The 20,043-nt window shown below is 44.7% G+C and overlaps 1 protein-coding gene across 8 annotated transcripts in view; it reads left to right on the top strand.

Annotated features, from left to right (window-relative positions):
- KCNAB1 (potassium voltage-gated channel subfamily A member regulatory beta subunit 1) overlaps window positions 1-20,043 on the top strand; it is a 242,853-nt gene that overhangs the window by 69,579 nt on the left and 153,231 nt on the right. Inside the window, exon 1 of one of the 8 annotated variants that reach the window (XM_039486861.1) lies at window positions 13,199-13,918. The exons of the other annotated variants lie outside the window; for them this stretch is intronic. Coding sequence (XP_039342795.1) covers window positions 13,698-13,918 — 221 coding nt within the window. The 5' untranslated portion in view covers window positions 13,199-13,697. Of the gene's footprint in view, window positions 1-13,198; window positions 13,919-20,043 lie in introns of those variants that run through there. 8 annotated transcript variants of the gene reach the window in all.

Genomic DNA, 20,043 nt, shown 5'->3' with positions numbered 1-20,043 from the left:
AGAACTTCCCCTACAAGAACCTTGCGACCCCTCCCAACTCCTTTTGGGTCAGAACCCCTTCAATTACAACACTGTGAAATTTCAGATTTAAATAGCTAAAATCATGAAATTTTCGATTTTTAAATCCTATGACAGTGAAATTGATGAAAATGGACTGTGAATTTGGTCGGGCCCTAGCAATAATAAGACGCCAGCATATCAGGACGATATTGTACTATCAGTCAGAACATCCCAATAGAGACATGGGGCTTAGCCCTCTTACTCTTCTTTGAGGCTTGCTCACATTTCTGTAGCATCTGTGTGGGTGGAAGGGTCTGATCCCAGTGTCTTATAAAGAGAATCCATCAACTTGAGATGTGCCCATCACAAATTTCTGTTTCTGTTGAAAAGACAGAACAGATTAAGTTGAAAGGGTGATGTGGGCAGATGTCTGTAACATTGATAGCTCTGAAAGGATTTTTTTTTGGCCTAACTTTAGACTTAACCATCTCCTGGTGACCATCACACAGTGATCACCCTGCCCTGTGACATTTGTATGGTGGCGACGTGTCAGACAGGGAAATGATGTGCCAACATGCCCATTCAGTGCAGAGAACTTGGATCCATACTTTTAAAAGACAGACTACAAAACTGATGGGATTAAGGATCATTCTGACCAGCTCTGTAAGAGAACAGACAGTTCAGTTGTACAGAGCAATTACAACTGCTGCTCAACATTCTAAACTGGAGACCATTTTATAGAAAAAAGACTTAATAAAAAAAATAACAAATCTCTGGGATCTGCTTGCCACAAGATTAATTACACAACATGGGACGTTAGAGACACTCTGCTGCACCTTATGCTTCATAATGTCCCAAAAGGACAATTATCTGATGATAACCCCATTCCCTATTCAGCACATATTGCTTAATTAAGGAATCATGCTATTGCTAATACTGTCTGCTGTGGAATTCTAAGGACAAGAAACAATAATGTTAAGACCTGCCATGTTAAATGATCAACATACATTTTCTATAGTCTGTATGCAGCATATCAATACATTCTGAATACTAGCTAACAACCACTTAGTTGATTTGTGTTTGTTGATATGCTGCATTTCAAAATGGAGCTAAGGCAACACAAATAGATTAAATGGTCTGAGCCACTGAAAAGCAAAATCTGAGATCAGATGCAAAATCTGAGGCCAGAGTCAGAGAGCCACATTAATACAATTACATTTTTATAATGTTGGATGTATCCTAGCAGTAGGAAGTCATTTTTTTTACAGTCCTTCACTGGTGAAAAAGGTGCTAGTCTAATTTTCTTAGTTTAGGACTAACAAGTACCTTAAAAAATAACTTAGTTGCTATGATATTGGGGGTAGGATCAATATTTTTCAATTATGTAATTGCTTTCTTGAAGGAAGGGAAAAATAGATTTACAAAAATGAGAATGGGAGAGATTAGAGAAGACTGACAAGTTTAAAATAAGCTTTTGGCCAACGAATGTCTCAAGACTTTCACTTTTAAGTTTATAAATCACATTCTATCGAACAAGACAAAGGCAGTGACTCTCAGTAAAGGTACTCACAGCTTTAGAAAAGATGACTCAGGGCCCAATACTTTTTCTCTTTAAATCAATGGTAAAAGCACTCATTGACTTCAGTGAGTTAGGATCTGTCTCGCTGTCTCCCACTACAGTGTATTAGTCTGATGGGGATCTCTTGGAATAACTCACGGGATGTTTATGACAAGGCTGAACAGTAGGGCAGATTCTTCATCAAAGTCAACGGAGCTATGACAATTTACACTAGTTGAGAATCTGCCCCTAGAAATCACCTGCCTGTGCAGAGTGAAACATACAAATCCACTTCATATCCATTCAACCTCAGTAATACTTGATTGGGCCCAACCCCTTCTCATGCCAGTAATCTTTAGTCATGTGACTAATCCTTGGCACTCATTGGAAATTAGAAAATTGAGTATAGTAACCCCCTCCCCATTTTCACTGAAATTTTCCAACCAGATCAAGTAGTCCCATGGCCTCACCCATCTTAAAATAAATAAATAAATTACAAGTTGAGGCTTTTAGCAGGAAAGCAAGGCCTATGTTCTGACTACTAAAAGGGCTGGAATACAGCAGATAGGTGCAAGTAGGTAGGAGACAGAGGTGGCAGGGGGAAGAGAGACTGGTGGCGGGAGGGAGAGAAGTGAAGGAAAGGAAGAAAAGAAAGCAAACACTAAAGATATAAAAGAGACAGGAGGAGAGAGGCCAAATCAGAACAGAGGTTTGTAGGGGAAAACAATTAAAATTCCAAATGGATGTCGAATTGTGGAGCATGCCCTTGAGAGAGGCTATGGGTCTGAAGTGAAAACACAGCAAGCTACAGAAGGAAAAGTGAACAACTCTTTCCTCATTCAGATCCCTCCTAAGAACTCTTCTATGATGTCCACAACTAGTGCGTTCATAATAAGTTATGTATACACTTGTGCGTGTGTGTGTGTGTGTGTGTATACTCTCGACTGAAGGATTGACAGAAGGATAATTGTTGCAGCAAGTGTTGTGATTTTGCCTGACCCTTGTGAGAGCAGTGTAAGGGAGGGGAAGGAAAGCCCCTGCCATTGCTCTCAATAAGTAATTAACCACACTGAGAGACACAATTCTTCTACTTTTCAAGCTATCCCTGGAGGTAGAGCAGAGTGCTTGTTTGTTGTTAATTTCAACTGCACTCAGACAATATGGTGAGGAGGGCTATATAGGTATCTAGTTAGGTTAGATAGAACTGCACCCCAGGGATATGTCTAAGTGCGGAGCTGGAGATGTAAATTCCAACTTGAGGAGACATACCTACGCTAGCTCTGACTGAGCTCGCGTGCTAAAAATAGTGTAGCTGTGGTGGCGTGAGCAGTGGAAGGAGCTAGCTACTCTAAATACGTACCCATCTAAGGCCTGGTCTACACTAAGGGCAGGGGTCGAACTAAGGTACGCGACTTCAGCTACGCGAATAGCGTAGCTGAACTCGAAGTACCCTAGTTTGACTGACTTACCCGTCCAGACGCGGCGGGGTCGAACTCCGCGGCTCCAAGGTCGACTCCGGTGGAGTTCCGGAGTCGACCAGAGCGCGCGGGGAGTTTGAACTATTGCGTCTTGATTAGACGCGATAGTTCGAACTCCGAGAAGTCGAACTCACCGCGTCAACCCGGACGGTGAGTCTAGACCTACCCTAAGACAGTAGATATATCCTAGCTCATCTCACCGCTTGCACCAATTGAGCTACATTCTACAGTAACTCCTCACTTAACATTGTAGTTACGTTCCTGAAAAATGCAACTTTAAGTGAAATGATGTTAAACAAATCCAAGATTTAATGTAAATGAGGGGGGTTAGGTTCCAAGGAAATTTTTTTGGGGCAGACAAAAGGCATTTATATACTGTACTGTGGTGGGGAGGTGCCCCTGGCTTGCCCCTGGGGCTTGGGGTGCAGGGTCTGGGAGGGAGTTAAGGTGCAGGCAGGCACTCAGGGTGGGGGTGTGGAGTCTGGGAGAGAGGTAGGGTGTGGGCAGGCACTCAGGGTGGGGATGCAGGAGGAGGCTCAGGGCTGGGGCAGGCAGGAGGTGCAGAGCACTTACTTGGGGCAGCTCCTGTTTGGTGCAGGGGGTGTGCAGATGGCCGCGATTCTGGGAGCTGCCCCCCTCTCTCCTGTCAGGCAGGGCCACCAGGAACACAGGGGCTTTAGGGGCTGCAGGGACCTGGGCTAAAGAGGCCCAGGGGCCCTGGCCTGCAGCTCTAAAGCCCCTTTCAGAATGCGGCCCTGCGAGCACGCACGGGCCAGAGGATTTAGGAGGAGCAGGGGCAGCCGTGCAGCCAGGGGCCGGAGAGAAGCAGCGCTTTCCTGGTGGCCCTGCCTGCCGGGGGGGGAGCTTCCCCGCTCCCTCCCTCCCTCCCAGAAAGTCCTAAGTGCTGCCAAACAGCTGTTTGGCAGCGGGGGAAGCGCTGGGAGGAAGGGAGGGGGAGGAGGTGGAGAGGAGGAACTTGTGCAATGTTCCCTTGTAAAGTCAGCCAAACGACGTTATAAGGGAGCATTGCACAACTTTGAACGAGTATGTTCCCTAATGGAGCAGCGATGTAACTTCGAAACAACGTTAAGCGGGAGGACGTTAAGTGAGAAGTTACTGTACTTTCAGTGCACTCAATCAGAGCTACTGCAGGTGTGTCTCATCGAGCTGGAGTTTACAACTTTCCAGCTCAAGGTGTAGACATATCCCAGGGAAGGGCCAGGCACATCTGGTCTGAAGGAGATTTTCTGTCCAGAGATCTCCACCCAATCCTCCAACCATCTCAGCCCTCCCCAGAATCCTGAGCAAAGAAATGGACTTGGCAGCAAGTCAACAAATTTATAATAAATACAGGGGTGAAAGTAAAGCCGAAGACTTACCAGTATGGGGGCTGGCTCCGGCCCCTGGAAGGGGCGAGGCCTCGGGCAGAAGAGGCGGGGTTGTGGGGAGGTCAGCGTCCCCCAGCCCATCCATGCTGCCTGGCCGATGCCACCTGGGGCTCCGGCCACTGCTGCGGGCTCTTTTAAATTGCCGGCCGTGGGGCAGTTGCTCCCCCCACCCTCTCGTTGGTGGCTGGGGGTAGTGGGGGAAAGGGGCAACGACATTAAAGTGCTGTCGCGGCAGCGCTTTAAGCAGGATCCTTTGCCACGGCAGTGCTTTAATGTTGCTGTCCCTTTTGTCCCCTCCCCCCGCCTCGGCGGCCAATGGGGGGTGCAAAAGGGGCAGCAATGTTAAAGGGTTGCTGCAGCAGTGCTTTAAGCAGGGTGCTTTAAAGTCAGCCGAGTATGGGCCGGTACTGGCGGCCACTTTTTCCGGTATGTCGTACCGGCCTGTACCGCCTTGCTTTCACCCCTGAATAAATGCATCTAAAACTGAATTTCCCAGAGCATCCTGTCATCTTTATGTTTGTGTTGGTACAGCACTGAGTGCATTGCCATGAATAGCAAATAATAAATAGTAGTAATAGAGAAAATGGAAAAAGTAAAATAGGGAAATATAATTAGCTCTTGTATGTCATAAAACATTTGCTTTATATTGTATGTTGAATCTCTTATTTAAGGGATGATTTGGCTATTTGTACTGGGGGAAGAAATCGGAATGTTTTCCTGGACAATATTTCCCTACCTAGCAGTTTGGTATAAGCGTAAAAGAAATGCAAAGGGGTTGACTTCAGAGAGCTAAGGAGCTGAGAGTTAAGTCTGAAATTCCATCCTTGAATGAGCCTTTTGTGTCTAAGACTGCTGGGGGCCATTATATCTCTCTGAGATATAATACAAATTACTTTTTCTATGAAGAGTGAGGTTAGACAGAGATGCAATTCTACCATTTATCTTAAAATCTGATTGCTCTGGTATGTTGTAAATAGACATTTAGGGACATATTTATGTATTTTTTAAATCTGGCTTGTTTATGCACTTGGAGACCCACATTTTTACCAGGCCCATTTTTCACTCCAAGGAACTTGAGCACCTCTGTTGTCATTATGTGTAACCACACTACTTGACTATGTCTGTAAAGAGCAAAAAGCACAAACCAGAAGGCTAAGTTGTGACCCTTTTAAAAATAACACCCTCAATGTCAGTTTAACAGTTGGTATCACCTTTCCGAAGTGGACTCAACAAGGCCTCTGTTTTGTGCATATCTATAGCTACATGTGCCACTTACTGTTCAGCATGCTTTGTGTCTCCCTGCTAACGGCTAGTTGACAGGGATTGCTGGCTGTCACAGCTGCCACGTGTTGGATTTAGCCCTTTAGCTCAATCTATAGGCTCATGGTCATCACTAGGGAGCTCTATAGGATGAAGAGTTTTTGACAAGTTTTGCTTAATCAAAGTTTTGTTTTTTGTTTAATTCCTATGAGCTTCCAGAGACAGCGGGAGAGGGCACTTCATCTGCATGTGAGTCATTGCAAAATACCTAGGATTACGTTTGTAGACACGTACTATATGCAACCCACGCACCCACTCTCCCTTCAGATACACTCCAGGTTGTCAACAAATATTAGTTATACTAGAACACCACTGTCTGAGTCTTTAAAAATGTAAAGCACTGGAAATTCAGGTTAAGATACAAGATAGAAAATGAGTGTTTGAAAGTCAGAAAACGCAGCCAGTCCTGGAACCTTAGTCTTAAGTGGAGCACAGAATTTGGCCCAAGAGGTGAATATAGCTCAACTGCTATGACAATAATGTCATTAAATTTAACATCCTTGTTGGGGGGGAAATACCAAAGAAGTCCATCACAGTCATCAGCACCAACTCCGTGGGTGCTCTGGGGCTGGAGCACCCAGGGGAAAAAAAAGTGGGTGCTCAACACCCACTGGCAGCCTCCTGATCAGCCCCTCCCCGCAGCGCCTCCTGCCTGCCAGTGGCCCCGCCGATCAGCTCTTCCCCCTCCCTCCAAGTCCCTCCTGTCCACTGTGGATCTGTTCAGCGGTGTGCAGGAGGTGCTGGGGAGGGAGGGGGAGAAGCAAGGGTGGAGCGCATTCTGGGGGAGGGGGCAGAATGGGGTGGGAAGAGGTGGGGAAGGGGTGGAGTGGGGGCAGAGCAGGGGTTGAGCACTCCCTGGCAACTCAGAAAGACAGTGCCTCTGATCACAGTAGCATTTAACTTCAAAAAGGGGAAGCACACAGAAATGAGGAAGCTAATAAAATGGAAACTAAAAGGAACAGTCACAAGAGTTAAATGCCTCCAAGCTGCATGGAAATTTTTAAAGACACCACAGTAGAGGGTCAAAATAAATGTATACCTCAAATTAAAAAAAAAAAACAGACAAAGGGCTAAAAAAAATGCCACCGTGGTTAAGAGTAAAAGAGGCAGTGAGAGGCAACAAGGCATCCTTTAAAAGTTGGAAGTCAAATCCTACTGAAGAAAAAGGAGCATAAACTGGCAAGTCAAGTATAAAAGTTATCGTTAGGCCATACAAGAAAGAATTTGAAGAGCAACTAACAAAAAACTCTTAACAGCAAAATGTTTTTTTAAGTACATCAGAAGCAGGAATGCGGCCTAACAAGCAGTGGGGCCACTGGGTGATGAGGTGCTAAAAGGAAGACTAAGGGAAGAAAAGGCTGTTGCATAGAAGCTAAATGAATCCTTTAAATCAGTCTTCACTGCAAAGATGTGAGGGAGATTCCAACAGCTGAGCCATTCTGTTTAGCTGATAAATCTGAGGAGCTGTCCCAGACCGAGGTGCCAATAGAGGAGGTATTGGAATAAATTGGTACGTTGAACACAGTAATAAGTCACCAGGACCAGGTGGTATCCACCCAAGAGTTCTGAAGGAACTCAAATATGAAATTGCAGAACTACACCTCTACCCTGATATAACGTGGTCCTCGGGAGACAAAAAATCTCACCGCATTATAGGTGAGACCGTGTTACATCGAACTTGCTTTGGCCCCCCTTGTTCCCTGACCGCCCTCTCCAGAGACCCCCGTCTCTAATCACCCCCAAGACCTCACCCCCTACCGAACCCCCCTGTCCCCTGGCTGCTCCAACCCCTATCCACCCCACCCCCACCCCCCAACAAGCACTCACCAGCAGTGGCGGGAAGCAGAGCAACGTGGCCCCAGCCTGCTCCACTCCGCCACCTCCCAGCTGCGGTGCTCCACTTCCTGCTGCCGGTGAGTGCAGGGAGGTTGGGGAAAGAACACCCTGCGCACTCACCGGCGGCTGGAAGTGCAGCAACGTGGTCCCAGCCTGCTCTGCTTTCCTTGCCCCGGCCCCAGCTGTGTCTCTAGGGGTGCGGGTTGGGGAAAGGTCCCGCATTCATCTGTGGCGGGAAGCGGAGCGCCGTGGCTGGGAGCTGGCGGAGTGGAGTGGGCTGGACTGCTCTGCTTCCACCACTGCTGGTGAGTGCGGGAGGCGGGGAAATCCCTTCCCCCAAATCACCTCCTCCAAGCGACCTGGCTGGGGCCAGAGCGAGGGAAGCAGAGCGGGCTGCTTCCAGCCCCCCGCTAATCACCACGGGCCACTCTGGGACTGCAGGGCCCCCAAAGTGCCCCTCCCCACAGTTCCTGCCTTCCAGACCCTGACTGCCCCCGAGACCTTCTGCCCCTTATCCAACTCCTCAGCCCCATCCCTGCACCCTTAATAGGCTGCTCAGAGCAGCGTGTCAGCTTTACCGTGTTGTATGTGAACCCGTGTTATCTCAGGTCGCGTTCTATTGGGGTAGAGGTGTACTTACTGCGGCATGTAACTGTCACTTAAATCAGCCTCGGTACCAGATGACAGGAGGTTAGCTAATGAAATGCCAATTTTAAAAAAAGACTTCAGAGGTGATCCTGGCAATTAGACTGGTAAGCCTAACTTCAGTAACAGGCAAATTGGTTGAAACTCCAGTAAAGAACAGAATTATCAGACACATAGCTGAACACAATTTGTTGGGAAGAGTCAACCTGGCTTTTGTAAAAGGAAATCGTGCCTCAGCAACCTGTTAGAATTCTTTGAGAGAGTCCCAGTATTAAGAGTATTACCACTGGTACTCCTTGAGAGTAATGTGCTACTGCCCATGAAGAAGGGTAGCAGAATAAGGCTGATGAAGTGATGAGGGCTGAAAGCTTTTAACACTGAATGTTAGATTTCTGTGCTCAAGAGACTGGTTGCTTCATTTCTACAGAAAGCACCTGTGTCTGTAGTATCATCATCAAAGCTGCTGGCTTGATACTAGATTACCCCTTTCAAAGTTTGAAACAACACGCTAAATTCTAAAGAAGTTTAGTTTGGGATGATCATGTTACTCTGTCCTTTGACAGAGCTTTTATTCTCTTCATTAGCTATATGGTAAACATCAGAAACGTGCCTGGAAATAAGCTTGCAAAATAACATTTTTAATAACCTTTTAGCAACGGATGTTTGTATTTTAGACTTCTGTCTGGTTAGTCAGCTCATAACCTGCTTGGCTCAAAGCTAACTTGCATCAGAGAGTAAGGCTTACAAAGCTTAACTATAACTTGGGGTTGAACCCATCAAACCAGGTCAGCCTGGCTCTCTCACTCAGTTTCATCTATTTAGACTGTAAGCTGTTGGGGGACAGGGACTGTCTCTTACCCTGTGTTTATACAGAGCCTAGCACAATGTGGCCCTTATCTTGGTGTGGCCTTTATGTGCTACTGGTAATACAACTAATTACACTCTAAGAACCCTCCTCCCCATTTTGAAAAATAACAAGAACAATTCTTAACTCTACTATAGTGCTGTTCATCTTAAAAGCAATGTACTGTACACGCATTAACTAATAATTAAGTAAATAGGCTGAATAACTTATTAAGACTCCTCTACAACCAGTCAGCATTGGTGTGGCTCTTCCATGTTTCCTGTTGAGCTGACATTAATCTGCCAAAGGCTAAGCTGTCATAAAGAGCCCTGCTTTCAAAGGTCCGGATGCACATGTGTACTGCCTCCTGTAGGTGGTCACTCTTCTGTACCTCCAAGGAAACAATCTTTTTGGACGGGTGCTCAGAGACCGGCTGAAAATGACCTTTAATCAGTGATTCCAAGGTGGATGTAACCCAGGCCTGCTTTGTGTGGTGCTCTGTCCCCATCTAGTGGCAGCCAGGCCAGCTAGAGATGAGTCTACCACAGCCATGGTGAAGAGCTAGGTGCCTTTTCGCTTATGCAGTCAAGGCTTATACGCTGAGCTTCAGAGGTCCCAGGTTTGATCCTGCCCGATGCCTGGGGTCTGTTGGTGCTACACGTGCACTCAGAGTTCGGCTGTGCTTACATCCCAGGCATTTTGAAGATTTGGTCTCCTTCTCTGTGCCTCTTCAGGTTATGCCCACCTCTACACCCATGCTGGTCCCTGCAGCCCCAGAAGCAGTGCTGTAACAAGGGCGAAGCGAGTGAGGCACTTGCCTTGGGTGCGCAAAGCAGAGGGGTGCAGCTCTACCGCGATTGGCAGCGCTGCTTCGGTGGCAATTTGGCGGCGGGTCCCTGAGTCCCTGTCAGAGGGAAGGACCTGCCGCCGAATTGCCGCCGCGGCTTCATTCATTCTTCAGCAGCAATTCGGCGGCAGGTCCTTCTCTCTGAGAGGGACTCAGGGACCCACTGCTGAATTGCCACAGAAGAGCCTGGAGCCGGCCCTTGCCTCTGATGCAAAAATTCCTTGTTACGGCTCTGCCCAGGAATATGTGAGGTGCCACTCAGTTGTTGTTCTGCCCTTTTCTCTACTCTCTAGACTTTCTTTAAATATGTACTGGGAAGCTAGGTAGAAGGGGATGGGAAAGATTCTTGGCAGAACTTTTGTGGAAAAGCAGAGTCACAGGATATCTGCAAGCCTCACAACAGCCAAGGAACTGCTTGCAGGGCCTCTCGAGAGGCCAGTTTTTAGAAACTGTGCCCTACTCTGGCTGAATGAGTAGGGCTCTGTTAGCCAAGCCCCTACATGGTTCATGACATTTGCTTCTAAGAAGTGTTGCCAACTCTTCAGGATTTCCCTGGAGTCTCCCGGCATTAAAGATTACATACTCTTTAATTAAAGATGAATGTGAGGAAACCTCCAGAAATACATCAACCAAAATTGGCAACCCTACTTCTAGATCACTATCATTTTAAGTTAAGTACAGTGCAAGATATGCTGGGATTGAATTAGGTTGGATTGTGGCATCTCAGAGAGTGGGTTTTCAGTTGGTTGGTTTTTTGGACACTGCTGCCTAGTATTCCAGAATCGTAGCTTTCTTTTTTTAAGCATCTAGCTTTGAACATGTGACCTGAGTGTTACTGATTGCTGCTTGACTCTCAGTTGTGTGGACTTAGGGGTAATTAACATTGGAGCCGAGCAATCGTTATTTAAATGTTAGTATAGTTAATTGTTTCATTGATGATAAAAATGCACAAGGAAGAAGAGGGCCAGGCATCTCATTTTGACCTATGAGCAGGTGGCACTTGAGTTGTGAGTGAAGCTAGGCAGAGTACATGTAATGACTTTGTATCGACTCTGTTGGCCCATTACTGAGCACCGTGTCTACCCCCGGATCAATGTCCAGCCAGCAGAGGGGATCCATAATCCCTCCAGCACAGGAAAGAGAAGAACTACAATAGGTCAGAAGGGGGCTGGTTTGAGAAAGCGCCAGAGGCTGCATAAGACTAGGAACAGCAGGCCAGAGGCAGCCGTCTGGGAGCTGGCTGTGGAAGGAAACATCTGATAGGCCTGCGAGCTGGGCTGAGGACGCACCCTGTTGCTGACAAGGGCCGGCAGTAGCTGCATTTGCCGATACCTAGCTGCGGCTCTTTGTCAAGAAGACAATGCAGAAGGATTATACCAGGACCTTGTGTTACTGCTTATCCCCCTGGTTTGGGCTTCTTGCTAGGGGATGGGTTGGGAACTGTTGGGATTATCTCGTTTGTTTATAACTGTTAAAGTTGCTGCACCAAGGGTACTTGCAACTTTTCGTTCTGGCAGCGCTAACAAAGGAATCCTCAGTTAAGCAAAGTATTTGAGTGTCCACCCAGAACTAGACCCTGAAGAGCCCATGCCTGGAGCACCTCCAGCACATGCACCCAGCATGCTGCCAGGCACCTACGAGCTGGTGTAGCACAGAACTCACCACAACAACTTGCCGTGGAGTTGGGTGCAATAGACTGAACAGCTGTCCAACGTGCTGTGAGTGAGGTCTCATTTTTACTTTTGCATCTCCAGGAGCTTAAGGCTGGAACGTGATTTATGGGCGGAGCTTGGGAAAGTACAACTGCTTATATTTTCCAGTTCGACATGCCAGGTAAAAGGTATGCAGCTGGAGCTTCCTGGCTCCTTCCAGTGGTTCTGAACTACTGTGCTTCCTCTAACTCATTCACCTCCGGGAAAACAATTCCAGTATTGCTGTTGGTGCCAAGCTCCCCCTCCAAAAATCTTGCTTGCCTCTATCTCCACAACCATCTCCACCCCAAGAATCTTTTCTTTCTCCTACAGCCACATACAGAGAGCCGGTCTCTCTTCCACATCTAATCCATAACACTGTCGCAGTTCTTGTGCTCATCACCATAGGGGCTGGAACTAGTGGGTGCTGCTAAGCCCCCTGGCTCGAAGTGGTTTCCATCCTATACAGGGTTTACAGTTTGGTTCAATGGCTCTCAGCACCCCCACTACGCAAATTGTTCCAGCATCCCTGCTCATCACCATGGTATCTGAGTCTCTACTATCTCCTACCACTACTCTGCCCCCATCTCATCATCCTCCAGATTCTGTCTCTTTTATATTGTAGTGGTTGGCAGCAGCGAATGGAGGGCTAATAAGAATCCGTCTCTGTCTCTGCTTTACACCTACCTGGCCTGTGACTAGTTCTTAAGCATACCCTGAGGGGGTCCTGGGCAATTCTGAAAATAGGTTTCATGTGCCTGCCCCCAGGTTATGCCCACAACTCAGCCATTTGAACGCACCTCCTCAGCGTGCCCAGCAGGCACACTGAAAATGTGGCTCCATAACAGTAGAGTGACCAGATGTCCCGATATTTGGGGCTTTTTCTTATATAGGTGCCTGTTACCCCCCCACCCCTTGTCCTCATTTTTCACCCTTGCTATCTGGTCACCCTACATAGCAGGGTGGAGGATGGTCAATGACTTGTCAGCTTGGTGCCAGTCTTTCCTTGTTTAATTGCAACCTGATTTGCAGCAAGTTGTGAGTCAGAATTGGTTTGAAGAGTTTGTACTATAGCTAATTTAGCTGGGATTCTTATGTGAAGAAAAGATTAACCCTGACATGCTGATACCATGGGATTTAAAGCAGTATTTTAGTGAGCCAGACAAGGGATTAATGTGTTAATTCACCAGCAGAGCGTTTCCCCCTATTTTTATAGTTAACGTGTTTTAACGTCAATTTGTTCGGTCACTGTGATGAGTCCTCTCCTTGATTAGCAGTGCTGCCAATTATTTTTATGGGAAGAATCTGCTCCTAGTGCCTGTCTCTATGTTGCACACAAACGAAAAAGCAACCGTTCCCATGCTTTCTGCAAGCTTCTTACAGGGAGCTCTGCATGTTCTACAGAGCAGCTGCAAAACCGTATCGGTGCAGACTTACAGCTTTGTCTTTACAGGGCTTGAAACTAAGAATATGTGAAAAGGGTCCTGATTAGATGATGTATTTTGCAGCATCTGACAAAGAGAATAGATGGATATTCCTGGTCTTTAGAGACTTGCTTGTGATTAGATATTTCTTCAGTCCAAAGCTTGCCTGTTCAGCGTTTTGTGATCCAGAGGGTGTTCAAGACACATCTTGCAGTATGCCTGCATTGATTTAAAACCAGCAAGCAGATGCAAGCCTGCATCAAGACGGAGTGGATGCTGCTTCTTGTGGTTAATCATGAAGGTACAGCTTTGTTTCTGAAAGCACTTGACTAGATGGATGTTTTTGTCTAAGCAGTAGATATTATTGCAAAGGAAGATTTGAAAATCAAGTAGTCTGCTCTCTTGCTTGCTTTACCAAGTTCAGTGCTTATCAGTTTACTTGTATCCCAGGGACACGGTACTGTTCTCCTCTGCCTGCACCATCTACCACTGCTGCTTCTACTACTTTCAGTCATCTTTTGAGTTCAGTTTTGAAGACTCGTTTAGCAGCATTTGGGACTAAAATCTCCAGCCATTCAGTGTCCTATTGCCCAGTTCTCAGAGTCTGAGAAGGTTTTGAGTACTCTCTAAGATTTGGATTGTGAATAAAGATTTATTGTGGGAGCAATGCAAGTTTCCATAGCTTGTACAGAACATAACTTGAAGAATCGAAATGGTGAAGACCGGCTTATCAGCAAACAGAACACCACTACCCCAAACGTAGTGAATGCAGCCCGGGCAAAATTCCGGACGGTGGCTATTATTGCTCGCAGTTTGGGGACATTTACCCCCCAGCACCATATCTCTTTAAAAGAATCAACTGCAAAGCAGACTGGCATGAAATATAGGTATGGGCACAATATTCACTGTTCATAATGTTTTGTGTCATATCTCTTTACCCTGGGTGACTCATCTGCTTACAAAGGAATTCCCTTTTCCAAAATCCCAGTCTTTTTAAAAAGGGACATTAAAAAAATCCTACTAAAAATACTAAGTTTTATACTTGCAAGCTCTCTTTTAGTGGCATTTGAGTCCTAATGTTTCTGCAGGCATACGCGTTTGCTATTTCATACAAAGAGTTTTCTTTTCTTTAGTTATGATACCAAACATAAATAAATTGAGCACCATTATTTGTGGATGGTGTTAAAAGTAGTGTTTCATATAGCTCTTGTTAGTATTTATATGTAAAAGGACTGAATTACAAATGATGTTCAAATATCTGCATAGAAAAAGTTTTCATTTTTACAGCACATGTTGGGTAGAATGTCTCTAAATTAGTTACTGTGTCTTATCCTAATGATCGCTTACAGACCTTTCATCTGACTTGCTAAGTGAGGATAAGGAGGAATCTCTTTTAAATGAAATACAGATAAAATCATAACCATGTTCCTAGAAAATCTAATGCTTCTTACAACATTTTTTCTAAACACAGAAATGTACAAGAGTGTAATTAAGAGTGTCACTTTAATCTTTCTCAGATGTTCAGTCTGCTATATCTGGAAAGCTTCCTTGTATCAACTAATACAAGTACTTATTAAGGACTTACTTTAATTTAGAAAATTTAGCATTTTTGTAATTTAATTTGTATGTATTCAAGATGTTAGTGTATCTGTTCTACTAGACCTTGAACGTATCCTTTGTGTGGTGTTGGAATTACTTGATTCCTAGAAAGGAGGAGGTAGCAATCTAAGTTCAGATTCTGCTCTGAATTATTCCATAAGTAGCCCCATTTAAATCAACAAGGCTATTTGTACAATGGTACTACTCAATAGGAGTATGAATGGCAGAATCTTGTCCTTAGGAGTAGGTGATGGAGTTTGACTGTGTGTTTAGAGTTACTGGTAACTTTTGTTTTGCATATTTGCAATTGATTGATTTTCGTGGCCAGCAATTTCTGCTCTTGCAAGCTATCCTTTTTCTATGGAAGAGGTTTTTGGATACAATGGAATTTAATGTGACCAAATTAAGGCCAAATTCTACTTTAATTTATACTGCTGTAAGTCCAGACTGACTGTACTGAAGTTACTCCAAATTTATACATGTGTGTACCTGAGCACAGAGTTTAACGTAAGGCATTTGTGCAGTTATGATAGTTTAACAGAGATGGCACAAGAGGTTAGCCCTTAAGGGATTGCATTTGAAGGGCAACATAACTTCCTAATTTACACAGTCAGGTGTAATTTGTCATTGTGGAATCTGGAATTGCTAGTAAGTAATATCCCCAGAGGATCTGGGAGACTCTGAAGAACCCCAGTTGTCCAGAATAATTTCTCAGTGAGTATGGGTAGTTTAATCTGAGCACGATTGTTGAAAGATCATTGGACACCATCATAGATTGGGTTATTTTTAACACCAGTGTTATAAGTACAGGCAACACAGGTAGTGGCTCTGTAAATGACATTGCAGAGTCAGAAACCTGCTGATTAATTTTTACTGTGACAGATTCCCAGAAATACTGCCTTCTGGGAATGACATCACAGTCTGGCTGGTCAAGCTCACTGGGCATGCATGGGTTTTCAAAGAGGGGAGGTGGGTAACCAAAGTTTACCACACAGAGCAGCTCTGTGCATCATACTCTCTTATACCATGACCTGATCTTGCAGTTCTTATGTTTGCAAAGCTCCCGTTGACTCTAATGGGGATAATATGCAGGTGACAGCTGTAGGATCTGGCCTCTGCCAGGCAACACTAAAGAGGTTATCACATCACTAGAATGCCCTTTTGTAACTGTTTGTTTGATAGCTCAGTAGATTCTAATAGCCCTAGTCTGAAGTGAGAGACTGTACAGGCTAGTGGAATGAGCACAGATTTGGAGTCAGGAACTCCTGCAATCTATCTGATACTTTCTCATTGTGCAGCCTTCACTTCTCTGCCTTAGTTTCTCCGGCACATACCTACCTATGCGGCAGGGGTGTTGAGAGAATGTAGAGAAAATAAAATCACAGCTTCCTATGAGAAGTGCAGCTGTTACATTTACAGCCTTCAGTGTTTAAATTGGTAGTAATTATTCCTGTTGGTTTTCCAAAGGAACATTATGCTGCAGATGCATTAATGCAAATAACTGCACCTCTCTTACCCACCCCATTCAGGGACCCACACAGGAACAGGGGATCTTTGGCCCCTTTCAGAGGCATTAATAGCTTGTTTCTAGAAAAATTCTGAAATCTGAGGCTAAATTCTGCAGACCTTATTCAGGCTAAACTGCTGTTGACTTCAATGGGAGTTTTGACTGCATAATGTCTGAGTAAGGACTGCAGGATTTGGACCTAATTTGTAACCAGATTGATGTCCATCCTTATGATTAATACTTATTTACAATTCCAAATATACCCAGAACTAGAAACACTGAGAAGCAATTCCTTCCTGAGGAGAAGAAATGGGCAGGAAGTTTGGAGAAAGATATGATCCAACTGCAAAGGATAATTCTGACATTGGTGAAAAAACACAAAGAGAACCCTAAATCTGAGGAGATGTTGAAGCTGATACGTGTTAATAAATGCACTCTGGCTCCCCTGCAAATGACATGATTATCACACAGATTTAAGGCCTGATCCAATTCTCACTGAAGTCAAATGGAGTGTTTCCATTGACTTTAATGGGAATTGTGCCAGATCCTTCATTCCCTTATATCTCAGGTTGAAGATTCTTGTTTTTCCCAGATCATTTTCTGCTTTAATTAGGTCATTTATGCCAAACTTGAATGCTATCCAAAATGATGTGCTAATGAAGATGCCTTGTTTTATGCTAAAAACAAATACTCCCCTCTCCCCCTTAAAGCCTCTGTAGATAACTTTAAAGATATAGCTGGCTGTGTTGCCATGCATATTTCACAGCATGATTTTTAATGCTTCTACCTCAGCCACAGCGCTTTGCCTCCTACGACTGCTTGGCAGTTTTTTATTGTAGGCAGTTGAAGAGAATGATCCTGTCAGTGGATTATGTAAAAGAGAGAGACAGTGAATATGTGTGTGTGACAGAAGTGGAGGTGGGAGAAGAACCAGTTCTGTGGCTTCTTATCAAGTCAGTGGTTTTGAGCCAGTCCAGATCAGAAACCAGCTTAAAATTCCAAGTGCAAAGTGTACTGAAAATAAATAAATGCACTGTGGAATCTTTAAAATATTAGGACCCGGTCCTGTTCCCATTGACATCCCTGGGAGCATTACCGTTGGCTTCACTGGGAGCATGATCAGGACCTTACTTTTAAGATCTTATTTCATTTCATTTCAGTGGATTGGAGGCATCAAGTTGCCATCAGAGAGACTGGTGGCAGGAGGGCAATCTGATGGTTGGCCAGCTGCTGGCTCCCAGTTCCTTTGTGCTAGAAGCATAATGGAAATTAGGCAGCACATGCACCCAGCTCCTGTGTGAGTGCTCCACTTGCAGGCTGCAGAGACAGATGGGGTGTGGCTTAAACCAATGCTGTTCAGGCAGAGCCCTCTCCAAGAACAAGCTCATATTGGGGGTGGAGGGGGGGCATTTTATTTTAAAGGCATTGTTACCACCAATTACATTTGCATGGCTATTGGATTTACATTCTTTGTGTAAAATGGAAAAAATGTGGCCTGACAAACAAGTGAAAATGGCTACACTCCTTTTAATTCCATTAATATTACAGTTCAGTTACGCTGGAGAATCTGCCCATATGCTCAGATAATGTTCTCTAGAGCACTACAAGTCTTTCCTTGAACATAATTTCAGTTGTGATGCTTGGCTTGGAAAATTTCAATCTGCTGCCTAATTTTTCAAAACAAATAATATATTTCTACATCCATCTGATATACAGCATATAAGGAAGGACAGAAAAAGAGGGCAGGAAAAAAGATGAGTACTGGGACTCAGCAGTTTTTTGAAGAACAAAAGGTCTAGCCTGACTTCCCCTCCTTCCTAACTTCCAACTCTTTGGTGGGTTTTCCCCCCAGATTTCTATATTTGATGCTCTACAGTCTATACAAATTTAAGTAGATCTTTGTCAATGCAGGACCCTCACTGGACTTGGTACACAAGATTATTTGGAATATCTGTCATTACAATTTAAAAACAACAACCCCAAACAAACCTCAGACTTCTGCCAGCATCAAACAGCTGTGCAAGTCTTAACATTGCCTGATCTGTCTGGGATGAAAACTCAACTGTGTGATTTTCAGTCCTAAGCGCTAATGCTGCAGTTTCCTCATTCACTTTGCTGATGGTTAAGGGTCTATCAGCATTTCTAAAATACGCCTTTATTCCCACTGCTTCTTGAAGCTGGCTGAAACTTGACATAAAGAGCCTGCTTTATAAAACTAACCTCCCTTTTTGTACCCAAAAATAACTGATGCTATCTCAACTTATGGCTCAAATGAGGGGGCATATAGACAACCATCTACTTGAATTTTTTCAGTCATTATTAGTTGGCATGTCATTTATTTAAATGCAGACAGTGCTCTTGGCCCTATACAAGACGCAAAATGGATACAGTTCCCAACAATCTAAATAAGACACATAGATAGTTTAGGGGAGGATAGATGGGCTAATAGGGGACTGTACTGGAACTCCAGACCTAGGCTGGATACCCAGCTCAGCCATAGACTTCCTATGTGTCCTGTGGCAAGTCACTTAATCCATTTTGTGCCTTAGTTTTCCAACTGTAAAATGGGTACAATACCTCCCGACAGCTATCATGGTATCCCGACACAAGTGTTGTGAGGATGAAATTCTTTAGTTACTGTGAGGCACGTGCATACTCTAATGACGAGGGCCATATACGTCAATAGAGATAGGTGGGAGATGAACCAAACAGCTTAACGAGCCCAGCTGTTCAGTGCTACAGATCCACCACTACCTCCCACCTCTTTTGGTGGTACTGTGGCTTAGCTGTTCCCTTTGCACAGTTTCCCTTCAAGGTACCTTTAGCTTTAGCTTTGCCTCAGGATCACCAAATTCTTCTTCCAGTTCAGACATCTCCTCTGTCTCCATCAGTTCTCTCTAGTGGCTCATCCACAGGCTCTAAACTATATTCTACAGACTGAGGGTCTGGGAAATCACTGCAACTTGTGTTACCTGGTGAGGCAGCTGTACCTGAGTGTGTCCTAATGTGTAATATCTGCTGCAACGTATCTTTTTATCATGTTCACTTAGAACTTTTAACTGGGAACTAGGAGATATGTAGAGATAATTAATAGCAAAGCTTGGGAAATCCATAAGGAGGAAGTAGTAACTCAAATAGCTGCAGTAAGGACTGCCAGTGTATTTCATGACACTTTAATCCAGGCATCTAGCCTGGCTGCTTCCATCTAATATGTAGGGATTATATAGCACATCACGTAACCCATCAAGGAACTATGGACAATTTCAGAACATTTCACCACAGCTCTGATGTACACAGATCTCTTCCTAAATACTAATATTACAAACACTTTATTACACTTGCTATTAAAGTGTCCCAGAGATGGGGGTTGGGGACTGGGGGTGGTGGTAAAGGAGATAGAGTTCAACTGCAGTGATGGCAAATGCTTTTCTGATCCTTTCTTCTTCTTCTTCCTTGTGCAAACTTCATGAAATAGGGTCTGCTCTACAAGCCCTCCCCCTCCAGAGTGTTCTGTTCAATGCCATATTTTCTATCACACCACATGCCGACATGTCTTCCTTTATGACATCCCACCACTTCTTCTTGGGTTGGCCTCTCTCCCTTTTTGCTTCAGTATCGATCGGTTGGACTCTCTTACCCACATAATTGTCAGGACTGCACTTTACATGACCGACCCATCTGAGTCTGTAGTCTCCTAATTTTTTCGTTTGAGTGTTATGTTGAGCATGTCTCTAACTACGTGTTCCTCACATGGTGTTTCTTACTTACATCCTTCATCCATCTCAACATTCACACCTCCGTTGAACAGATCAATTGCTTATGCTTATTCTTTGTTGCCCAATGCTCAATGTGAGACACTAAAACTGAGCAGACCATGGTTTTATAGACTTTCCGTTTTAATATAAC

Source organism: Mauremys reevesii, linkage group 9, assembly GCF_016161935.1.
Source record: "Mauremys reevesii isolate NIE-2019 linkage group 9, ASM1616193v1, whole genome shotgun sequence".
Taxonomy (NCBI): domain Eukaryota; kingdom Metazoa; phylum Chordata; order Testudines; family Geoemydidae; genus Mauremys; species Mauremys reevesii.
This window is presented reverse-complemented; position numbering and strand designations above follow the sequence as displayed.